This window comes from Ciona intestinalis, unplaced genomic scaffold (genome assembly GCF_000224145.3).
Source record: "Ciona intestinalis unplaced genomic scaffold, KH HT001239.1, whole genome shotgun sequence".
NCBI lineage: Eukaryota > Metazoa > Chordata > Ascidiacea > Phlebobranchia > Cionidae > Ciona > Ciona intestinalis.
Genome location: NW_004191560.1, coordinates 8,867 through 20,637, shown reverse-complemented (window position 1 = coordinate 20,637; position 11,771 = coordinate 8,867). Strand labels below are relative to the sequence as shown.

Below are 11,771 nucleotides of genomic sequence, written 5' to 3'. Positions count from 1 at the left end.
TCCCTCGAAGGAAGCAACTCGAGACTACAAAGCGAAGATTCGATCAAGCAAACGTGCTTCCTGGCGCAAGTTCTGCAGCGAAGTAAACAACCTTTCAGCAGCCATGCGCCTTCATCGTTCACTGAAAGGTTCGAAGTCACACCAAATTGGGTCGCTGCGCAAACCAAATGGGGAGTTTACCTCCACACCTGGTGAAGCGCTAAACGTCCTGTTTGATGCACACTTCCCGGATGATGTGAACATCACCCATCGACATCAGCACACTGATCCTTCACTTGTGTTGGGAGGATGACGATCTTGAAACAAGAATTGTCACCGAAGATCGAGTGAGAGAAGCGATCAAATCATTTGATCCTTACAAAAGTGCAGGCCTGGATAAGATATACCCTGTTTTACTACAGAGAGGAATCGACATCCTGGTACCCCACCTCAAAAACCTATATTAATCTTCACTGAAAATGGGTCAGGTCCAATCACGATGGAATGAAGCCAAAGTAGTCTTCCCCCCCAAACCAGGAAAAGGAGACTACACCTCAGCAAAATCCTATCGCCCACTTAGCCTCACCTCCTTTCTTCTGAAAGGGCTGGAAAGGCTATATTGGTGTATCTACAGACAGGTCCCCCTCGGGACTTTCTCCCCTTCACAAATATACCAATATACTTACAGACCTGGCGTCTCGATAGAGAATTCACTACATGCAGTGACCACTAAATTTGAAAAGGCTGTTTTCAACGGCCAATTTGGTCTTGGGATCTTTTTGGACATTGAAGATGCTTTTTCTAACGCAACTTTCGAATCTATGATTGAAGAACCTCTACGGTCTCGTCATGTGCATGGGAAAGTCATACGATGGATATCCAACATGCTCCGCAACCGCGTGGCAACTGCGGAGATCCATGGTCACACGGAAGTCAAGCGTGTAACAAAAGGATGCCCACCAATCCTGTGGAACCTAGTTGTTGACACCCTCTTACTTCAATTCACCTCATAAGATGCTGCGAAAGTACAGGCTATGCGGATGATCTCTGCATAACTATCACAGGACTGGTAGCTAGTGTTGTAGGTGACATCGCCCAATCGGCACTTCAACGTCTCGAGAAATGGGCGAAAACCAACTACCTGACTGTCTCGAGAAATGGGCGAAAACCAACTACCTGACTTTTGCCCCAGCAAAAATGGTGGTTGTCATGTTCACCAAGCGGTGCAATGGTCTATAAAGCCACCAACGCTAAACAATGAACTACTTAAGCTGTCCAGTAAGGTCAAAAATACCTTGGCATCACTCTGGATTCAGCACTAACATGGAAACCCCACTGTATCAACCGCATCAAGACTGCGACTATGTCCCTAGCGCAATGCCGTTGTGCGGTGAGCACACGCTGGGGCCTGAATCCTAAGTCCATGATGTGGCTTTACTGCCAAGTTGTACGACCAATGCTCTCTTATGCCTGCATGGTGTGGGTCGAGAGCAACATTCAGCCCTGCAGGACTCAGATAGTGCCAGCGACTGGCATGCCTCACAATTACTTCTTGTTTCAGGACAACTCCTACAAGAGCGTTAGAGGCACTTCTCAACCTTCCTCCCTTGCATCTTCATCTACAAGGCAACGCGGTCTACAGATCCCATCGCCTGAAGACACTGGGGCAATGGGAAGGTGGAGATTACTACACTTCACGCAATAAACGGCACACATACATCTGTAACCGGATATCAAAGGAGATCCAAACCCTTTCACTTCCGTGCGACAGATGTATCCCCTCACTGCACTTCGATCACAGTTTACGACTCGTAATTGAAGATCGCAGCAGTTTTAAGCCACCGGACCCTCCTCACCAGTCTGACGGAATAATCTGTTACACAGATGGATCCAAGACGGTTGATAGAACGGGATCTGGTTACCTGATCACGAGATGCACCGAGACTAAACAAGTTTCAGTAAGCCTCGGATCATACGCTTCAGTTTTCCAAACGGAGATCCTAGCAATTAACATGGTTGCCAAGGAATTGCTGTATGATGGTACTGATAGTAAATCTGTCGACATTTATAGCGACAGCCAGGCTAGAATCAACAGCCTACTCGTACGTGATACATGGTATTATGCCTTACAACAACTGGCAAGTGGAAATCACGTACGACTACACTGGATACCTGGTCATTCAGATGGAAATCACGTACGACTACACTGGATACCTGGTCATTCAGACCATTTGGGGAACGAGCTTGCTGACAAGTTAGCTCGTGATGGTTCCAGTAAGATATTGTGACGATCAACGTGTTTATATAACCATATTCTTTATTCCCCTGTTCTGTTACGCTAGATTCTTTGTTGTGGTCCCTCCTAGTTCTGTTCTCGCATTCCTTTGTTCCAGTACTCGCCTAATTATTCGTTACGTGTTTTCGGTGCCGCGCGTGTTAACGCATTCCTTGTATTTGGTTCTTTTCTCGGGTGCTGAGTTTACTGTTTAGTGTTTCAGTTCTACTCGTGCAGCAGTTAGTTATGTAGTTCACCGTTTAGTGTTTTAGTTTTACTCCTATTATATTATGCTGGCTAAATGTGTATTTTAGTTTATATATTATTGTGTGTTTAATGATGATTGCATTCTATTTGAATAAGGTTGCTAATTAAATAAAGATTCGTTACAAATTGGTGACCACGACGTGATCTACTGTATACGCAAGATATGGCTATCGACAACAAGCAGAGCGACCTTGTTGGCCTGCTTACTGAGCATAGACGCGAGACGGCAAGAGAACATAAGAATCTACTTAACCAGGTTACGGGGCTCACTGCTCGAACGGCACAACTGGAAGCAGAACTAACGGCCATGAAGTCAGAGTTCGAAGAAGTTAAGGGTTTGGCCTACCCTCGACGCCACAAAGAAACGGCAATAGGACTGTTGCAACATTTCAACGAAAAGAAATCCTGGAAGGACTTCCTGCAGCATTTTGATAATGTAGCAAGAGCCAACCAGTGGACCGAGAGCTACAAAGGCCTTCGACTTTCCACAGCGATAGTGGGGGATGCATTACGTGCACAGCGCTCTTTACCAGACTCACAAAAATACAATTTTTGCCGTTTGATAGAGAGTTTAAACCAACTATACAGTGTAGGAGGCAGCAACTTAGCGAAGGCTTTATTTCACAAAGTCACTCTAAACTCCGCGGAAGGATATGTGGAAAATGCGCACAGACTTCGGGAGCTGGCAACTCAGGCGCACCCAGACTTGCCTCGTGAAAATGCCGAAGGCTTATTGATTCACCAGTTCACCACAGAAATTTCCGATTCGACTGCTGGGGAACATATAGCAATGCACAACCCTATCGCATTAACGCTGGAAGCCTGTACGAAATCGAGAAAAGTAACAGCCCCCTCCAATTCGTGTGAAAGAAAAGACCAAGAGATGATTTCTACTATGAAACAAGTATGTAGTGAGCTAAAGAACCTACGAAGTAGTAATGTTGTTTGCGGTACATGCGGACGACGAGGTCATAGTCAACAGGAATGCCAGACTGATAGAGGTTGGCATGGGAACCGCAGCGGCGCCAGAAACGGAACGTCAAATTACTAAGAACTGATCGTGAAACGACCAACTCATCAGTCCTTCTCTGGTTGCTAGGTCGGTAAATTTTAAAAACTGTCACTGGGCACTGCCTTGTTCATTAAAGAATACTCCATTATTATTGATTCGGGGGCACAAGTCACAGTAGTGGATATATTAATTTTTTAAGAAGGTTAAAGCTGACATCCCCATTATTGGTACCTGTCCGAACAGAGTGGTCAAGGCAAACGGGGAAAAACTAGAATGTTTTGGCAAAATTACTCTTGAACTCTTCATTTCTAGTTTACGGATTAAACATACCGGATACGTCGTGGACTTTAAGGAGCCAATCTGTGTCCTGGGGTCTGATTTTTTGAATAAATATGAATGCCGCTTGGATTTTGGCAAATGGTCTATTATGATTAGTAATGTGACGGTATCGCTAACAAGGTGGTTTCAAAACTCCGAAATGCCAGACTCGTTGCAGGAGATGTTGCAATCTTTACCAAAGGTTACAGACAAGGAACGTCGCGTCATTCACGAGTTGGTATTGGAATATCAAGATATTTTTGCAACACCATTGGGAGCGACCGGTAGAACAGGCAGGGTGAAACATAATATCGACACCGGAACAGCCCGGCCCATTCGACAACCACTTCGGCGACTACCACGGGAGAAAAGAAAGCTTGCGGAAGACGCAATCAAGGATATGCTCAGAGATGGCATCATTGAACCAAGCTCTAGTCCATGGGCCTCGCCGATAAAAAAAGACGGCTCGCAGCGTTTCTGTGTAGACTTTCGGGCTCTTAACCGAGTAACGATTAACGATGCATACCCTCTTCCTCGTATAGAAGAAATGTTAGACGCCTTGGGATGATCGACGTATTTTTCGACATTGGACTTTGCCAGTGGAGATGGACAGCCCGGACAAAGAAAAGACCGTCGCAGGAAAGGGGCTCTTTTAATTTAAAGTCATGCCGTTCGGACTGACGAACGCACCCGCTACGTTTGAACGTCTCATGGAACAGATACTCACGGGACTTCTTTTTAAAACATGTCTGGTATACGTGGATGATGTAATTACTTTTGCACGAAATTTTAACATGGCATCTAAAAATGTACGAGTACTATTTAAAAGAATTCGAAAAGCGGGATTAAAATTGAAGCCTAACAAATGTAAGCTTCTCCAACAGAAAGCTAATTTTCTTGGACATGTGGTCTCTGCGGAGGGAATACATGGAGAAGAACGAAAGACGGAAGCGATAAGGCACTGGTGTCGACCAACCACCGTACGAGAAGTTAGACAATTCATTGGGTTTGCGTCATACTACCGACGTTTTGTAAAAGACTTTGCGTGCATCGCGGCGCCGTTGTATGATTTGACGAAGAAAAGCCGAGAGTTTCGATGGTCGCCCGAGTGCCAGGTCGCATTTCAAAAATTAAAAAACAAGCTGATGACGACTCCTGTGTTAGCGTACCCAATCCAAGGTGCATGGTTAAAGTGGTTGATGTCAATTAAAGAACCAGAAGGAATGTTGGCCCGATGGGTTTCCGTTCTAGACACATACACGTTTGAAGTTGAGCATCGTCGCGGGGCAAAACATGCAAATGCAGACGGTCTATCTCGATAACGTTGCAACCAGACTGATTGCACAGATTGTGCCTATTTTAAAAGTGTGTCCGGTAGAAGACTGCGTGCGTCGCAGCGGGTAAGAGGGTCGTTTGATTCAAATTGGCTCGATGTTTGGTAGATAGAGGAGTTAAAAGAGCTGCAAAATCGAGACCATGACCTCAGCATCTTACTCCGATTAAAAGGCCAAAGTGAATTCGTTCCTTCGAACTTCCCAGCACTGGGACTTAGTGCTGAAAATAGTGCCAAGTACGCGGCGCAATGGGATGATCTCGAAGTGGTGAACGGACTGTTATATAAAGTATGGGTATCCAGATGACGACGACGGTGGGGAAGAGCATTGCCTTATAGCCCCCACACAACTACGAAGACAAATCTATAGGAAGCTTCACGAATGCCGCACAAGTGGTCACCTTGGTACCGCAAGGACAACGAAACAAATCAGTAGACGTTTCTACTTGCCGGGCTTGCGACGTAAAGCAATGGTGCAAATGGTGTAAACCCTGCGCTCAACGGAAATCGCTTCATGGTAGGCATCGAAGCATGTTACAACAACCAACCTGTTGGTACATCGATGGAACGAATCTCACTCGATTTTGTGGGCCCGCTACCGGTCACTGATAACGACAATGCGTACATAATGGTCGTGTGCGATTATTTCAGTAAATGGACTGAGTGCTTTGCTCTTCCCGATCAACAAGCCGTGACTACAGCACACACGCTTGTCACACAGGTATTCTGCCGGCTGGGTGTCCCGAAGACCATTCACTCAGATCAAGGACGGGATTTCGAGTCTCGAGTCTTTCAGGAGACATGCCGACTGCTGGGTGTTGAGAAAACGCGAGCTTCCCCTTACCACCCACAATCATCCGGATTAGTCGAGCTTTTCAACCGCACTCTTCAGCAAATGCCGGCGATGTTCGTTAATAATAACCACAACAACTGGGACGTGCACCTGCCGTATGTGTGCATGGCTTATCGGGCATCGGAACACGAATCAACCCAGTATTCCCCAAACAGATTAATGTTAGGTCGAGAAATCGATCTGCCATTAGATATCATGTATCCCAGCCCTAATGCCCGATATTACCGATGCCATACCGATTACGTGGAACACATGCGACGGGCAAGTGCGAACGCGTTTTTACAAGTAAGAAGTAATTTGGCTCGGGCAGCAGAGCGTCAGAAAAGGTACTACTACGATCTGCGGGGTAATGAGTTCACATTTGAGCCTGGACAATGGGTGTGGTATTTTTATCCGCCAAAAGCTCGACAAAAATTGAGAAAAGGCTGGACTGGGCCTTTTCTAGTTTTGGATAAGTTATCACCCAATCTATACAGAATCCAAGAAACTGAGGCCTCGAGAAAGAAAGTGGTTCATGTGGACAACTTAAGACGTTGTGAGAGCGAACATCCACCCAGTTCTTGGGTCAATGCAACTCCCGTACCACTTTCAGCAACGCCGTCTGAAGACGGAAGTGATCAAACAGACACTTGGGATGAATCCGATCCCAACGCTGGCGTTTCGATGTTTGGGCGTGTGCGTCATAGACCACCTCATTTACGCGATTATGTATGATTTGTTTGTGATTGTTTTCTACCGCTATTTCTCCGTAAACCGTGTGTTGTGTGTTTATTCGTATTGTACGCACATCGTGGGCTATGTGTTAATCGTGAGGAGGGGGTAGTGTGACGATCAACGTGTTTATATAAACGTATTTTTTATTCCCCTGTTCTGTTACGCTAGATTCTTTGTTGTGGTCCCTAGTTCTGTTCTCGCATTCCTTTGTTCCAGTACTCGCCTAATTATTCGTTACGTGTTTTCGGTGCCGCGCGTGTTAACGCATTCCTTGTATTTGGTTCTTCCTTGTATTTGGTTCTTTTCTCGTGTGCTGCAGTTTACTGTTTAGTGTTTCAGTTCTACTCCTCGTGCAGCAGTTAGTTATGTAGTTCACCGTTTAGTGTTTCAGTTTTACTCATATTATGTTATGCTGGCTAAATGTGTATTTTAGTTTATATTATTGTGTGTTTAATGATGATTGGATTCTATTTGAATAAGGTTGCTAATTAAATAAAGATTCGTTACATGGCCCAGAGGCAGGTTTGCCTTTCCCCTAATTAAATAAAGATTCGTTACATGGTCTATGGCCCAGAGCCAGGTTTGCCTTATCCCCACTACTGTAAATCGGATCTGGCTCTTTAGGTCCTAGCCAACACCAAGAAGAATGGGACAAAACATAACGGCTGCAGGCAGACGAAGGAGTATAAGAGAAACATTAGCAGGTGTTTTTCCTAACAACTCCTGAAGCTGCCAAGGCAAACGTTACGTTCCATTCTTCAAGTGATAACAGGGCATGGCATGTTTGCCAGTCATCTGCATAAACTTAAAAAAAGGGAGAGTCCCATCTGTGACGAGGAAGATGAGACATCCTTTTATTATGTTGGCATATGTCCAGCATATGCGAACGCAAGACGGGAGCATCTAAACTTGACCGAGCTGTCAAGGTAAGATCTCCCATCCATTACCATTAAAGCCTTAATCGCCTACCTCCGGGGAAGTGCCAGGCTCCTTAAACTGGGAAGGTTCATGCAGTAGCACCCCGGGTGTTGGGGTTGTGGGTCAATTATGGCCTAAATCCTAGGGCCCATAGCGTGCCACGCTGCGGGACCTCACCCACATAAAATAGAATAGAACGCAGAATCATATACGACAGAGTGGTTATTAGACTATTGGTGGATCCTCTGCTGTTGCTTATTATATATCTCAATGTAGGCCTATTACTTGCAGACGAACACGCAGGCCACCAGAGACGCAGAGAATGGCGGGTTTGCCATTAGATCGATCAGAAGAAAGTTCCCCCTTTACGTACTCGGCAGTAGACTTCTTTGGGCCGTTTTATATCAAAGAGCGACGTTCCATGTTGAAATGCTACGGGGTCGTGTTTACATGCATGGCGTCAAGAGCGGTTCATCTAGAGAGCGCAAACTCATTAGATACCATCTCCTTCATTAATTCTCTACGCAGGTTTCTATGTCGCAGAGGAGAAATCAAACAGCTAAGATCCGACCAAGGTACAAATTTCGTGGGAGCGAGAAATGAGCTTCACAAATACCTCAGTAAGTTAGATGGGCATAGCATCTCAAAGTTCCTATTACAACACAAGTGTGACTGGTTCGACAACAAATTTAATCCACCCCATGCCAGCCATATGGGTTGTGCGTGGGAAAGGCAAATACGTACTATTCGTAGTGCCATGAAGCCAATTCTTTTACAGAGCGAACAAATGGACGATGAAGCATTTCGGACGCTGTTGTTCGAAGTCGAGAACATCGTGAATTCTTGTTCTTTAGCGACAACTTTACTCAACGATGCTGGGTCACTGGAACCCCTGACACCGAATCACATTTTAACTTTAAAGCCAATGATTTTAATTGTTGCCTCAGGTAAAGTTTAACGGGCGGACTTGTACTGCAGGTCCCGGTGGTAAGGATTGCAACACCGCGCAAGTGAATTTTCGTCACGATGGCGCAGAGAATTTCTACTTAGTCGCTAACAACGACCAAAATCTCGACCAAATTTAAAGGTCGTCGATGTGGTTTTGGTAATGGACAAACTTAACTAAAAACTTATGGAAGATGGGTCACATCGTTGAGGCGTCGCCAATTGGAGACAAATTGATTTGGGATGTCGCCAACGCTAAAGGGGAAATTGACACAAACTTGTTCGATTTTGGAGCGACCCATACACAAACTAATACTACTAAACAATGAAACGAACGAAAAAAGTTAGGGATATGTTTCTCGAAGTTGAGCCTTAAAACTATGTATTGTGATCGCGAAAATTTATGTATTTTTCTTGTGTAGTTTAATTATGTTGGTGTAAATATTCATACTATAGTTGGTAAACCATGTTACTGCCGCAGTGGCGTAGCTGTTTTGTTAAATAGTAGTCCCTTCCGTTCAGATTCATTGATTGATGCTACAGCGAAGATTTCTTTCTACGTCAGTTTTACGTCATAGCCACGTCTTTTATTCTTTTCCGCTACAGCGAACTTCTTCCTTTCGTCATAGCTAGAGTTGTATAAACACCGAGGTTTTGTTTGCGTTTTTCTTTCGCGGGAAGGTGTAAAACAGCTTCAATTTACCTTATCAAACATTTTTTGGAAAATATTTATATAAATTTAGTCGCATTAAATGACTAAAATGTCACAAATCAACCGCTTCTATTTCTATTTTTTAACTTTTTTTGATATTTACATTTTTGAACCTTTAAATTTGTTTTTAGGCCCAAGTTTTTCTGTAATTTACCGAAAAACAGACATTTTCTCTATACCTACTGTGTTATTTTGTAACCAAATTGCCGTTCAATTTGTGTTTTACGTAACAATTGGTTGGTCTACTCGGTAGTTCTATAGCTCTAGTCATAGCCACAAATCGTTTTTATTTCATATTCAAGAGTAACCTTCATGAAGGCGTGGTGTATATTTCGTTGTAAAATTGTTAGCGACTGCACGCCAAATTGCGGGTACTATTTTGTGCATTACTTAACCTAAACCAATGACGATTGTTGTATAGTTATTGAGCACGTTAGTGGTCATATAGATCCTTTTTCTTCGAACAGTGGTTCTTGTTCTTTTCGTGACCTTTTTCCGCACTTATCTCAATTCTTTATTCTGGCATTTATTCTTTATTCTCTTGATTAAAATCAAATCATAATATATATTTATAATTTTTGGACTAAATTTTCAGATTTAAAACCGCACGATGAGCGATTAATTAACAATTACTTTCCACATGCACTTTACATAGCGGAAACACCGTCTAATAGTTTGGTGGGGAACGACGGCACGTGTTTGTGAGATAAGAAATCCACACAAAAAATCACGACTGAATCAAACCATTAGCATTTAAGTGGGGACGTATTAAATGCACTACTCTTATACCGTATTATCATTTATCGTAATTGAAACATTAATTTTAATTAAACACCATATGAATAATATTAACTTCTAAAATTACCTAATTACTGCGTGACTACGGTTTATCCAAATTCACAAAAACAAGCGATTTTAAGCAAGGCTAACCAATGTAAGTATACAAGGGTACGGGAGTTGTACAAATCGTATTTACACATATTCTTTACCAATCACTCAATCTTTATACATAATAATAATAATCTTTATAATATGGTACAATAGGGGAATATGGGACACTTAAGCACATATTGCCAAATATTTCCAAAATCAAAATAGATGACGATTTTTGGGTAATACCACGAATTAGTGCTATGATTTCTTTATTAATTGACAACAATTTAATGAAATATAATAAAACACACGAGGAGTTATTTAGCGATCCGCACAACAAGTGAAGTTTTACAAATTCGAAAACACACGGGATAAGATGGGACAGTGTGAAATCATTGTTAATTTTAATTATTAAGTGTATTTATAAATAGGAATATACGTAAATAACACGAAATAATACTGTACGCTTTGAAAATTAAGTCTAAACATTCTTTTTCTTGCTCTACTGCTATAGTTTTTATTTTTAACATGTTACCTATACATTATATTATTACATAATAATTGGTATTGTTTGAACGACAATGGGTATTGTTCGAACATCAATGGTCAAATATTGTATCCTACAAATGTATATGAACTTGTAATAACAGAAAATTGATTATAACTATTGATAAAGTTTTTATTTTTGCTACAAATTGGGTATTACTACTCTGTTTTTGGCACAAGCCACTTCTCATAAATTATCACCAAGTGCAAATGACCAAATTTCGAATATATTTTTAAAATATTATCTTTTTATTATATCAGTATCTTATACTTGAATAAACCCTTGAGGTATAAATTACTAAAAAAACTACAATGTGGGGAAAGATGGGACTCTAAATTAAAATATATTTACATTTGCAGTATTCTGCAACTTGTAGTTAACCTACCGAGTTAAACACGCTGTGCCAATTTCTTTGTCATGTTAACTTCATATATATAACGTTAAACCGATATTTTTCACCTTGTTGGGGTAAGATGGGACATTGTTGGGGTAAGATGAGACATTGTTGCGGTAAGATGAGATGACGTTGGGGTAAGATGGGACATTATTGGACTAAGATGAAATGACGTTGGGGTAAGATGAGATGACGTGGGGGTAAGATGGGACATGGTTGGGGTAAGATGAAATAACGTTGGGGTAAGATGAGATAACGTAGGGGTAAGATGGGACATTGTTAGGGTAAGATGAAATAACGTTGGGGATGTAGGTTGAAGCCATGTTTAACTTAAAGAGTACAATTGTTTAAGGCTCGTTGCTGTTACTATTGTGGGCATATGTGTCATTGGGTAAGGACACTTAATAGCAATTGCTCCAACCCAGTTATCACTAATCTGTGTTATAACTAGTGATGTACCGAATCGTTAAAAAAACGATTCGGCCGAAACCGAATATTCGGACATTTGTGCCAAATCAATTCGGCCGAATCAACCGAATCGTTTATGACGTCATCCGAACCTGCGGCGACGGGCGGTCGGTAAAAACGACATAAAGGAAAATACTTTATCATAGGCACCGTGTCACACAAC

General features: G+C 42.5%; 3 protein-coding genes across 4 annotated transcripts in view; 2 read left to right on the top strand and 1 right to left on the bottom strand.

The window, feature by feature from the left end:
* The first annotated feature begins 1,342 nt into the window (after nt 1-1,342).
* On the top strand, nt 1,343-2,267 carry LOC113475731. The gene is made up of 2 exons (XM_026840387.1): nt 1,343-1,458; nt 1,541-2,267. The coding sequence occupies exons 1-2, from the start codon at nt 1,343-1,345 to the stop codon at nt 2,265-2,267; spliced, it is 843 nt and encodes a 280-aa protein (XP_026696188.1).
* Nucleotides 2,268-7,212: 4,945 nt separating this feature from the next.
* Nucleotides 7,213-9,207, top strand: LOC113475732. Of its 2 annotated transcripts, XM_026840390.1 has the most exons (3): nt 7,213-7,677; nt 7,961-8,289; nt 8,448-9,207. In XM_026840390.1, the coding sequence occupies exons 1-3, from the start codon at nt 7,532-7,534 to the stop codon at nt 8,465-8,467; spliced, it is 495 nt and encodes a 164-aa protein (XP_026696191.1). In that variant the 5' UTR covers nt 7,213-7,531; the 3' UTR covers nt 8,468-9,207. The 2 variants fall into 2 exon arrangements, with proteins under 2 accessions (XP_026696191.1, XP_026696190.1); XM_026840389.1 differs by having other exon boundaries at nt 7,961-9,207.
* Nucleotides 9,208-11,078: 1,871 nt separating this feature from the next.
* The window catches only part of LOC100182326 (2-oxoglutarate-dependent dioxygenase htyE-like), a 6,289-nt gene continuing 5,596 nt past the window's right edge, over nt 11,079-11,771 (bottom strand). Inside the window, exon 6 of the mRNA XM_026840388.1 lies at nt 11,079-11,298. Coding sequence (XP_026696189.1) covers nt 11,173-11,298 — 126 coding nt within the window. The 3' untranslated portion in view covers nt 11,079-11,172. The remainder of the gene's footprint in view (nt 11,299-11,771) is intronic.

Coding starts and splice junctions, on each gene's coding strand:
- LOC113475731 (XM_026840387.1), top strand. CDS start 1,343: ATGTCCCTAGCGCAATGCCGTTGTGCGGTGAGCACACGCTGGGGCCTG. Junction 1,459..1,540: donor CTCTCTTATGCCTGCATGGT/GTGGGTCGAGAG, acceptor TTCTTGTTTCAG/GACAACTCCTACAAGAGCGT.
- LOC113475732 (XM_026840389.1), top strand. CDS start 7,532: ATGTTTGCCAGTCATCTGCATAAACTTAAAAAAAGGGAGAGTCCCATC. Junction 7,678..7,960: donor AACTTGACCGAGCTGTCAAG/GTAAGATCTCCC, acceptor TATTACTTGCAG/ACGAACACGCAGGCCACCAG.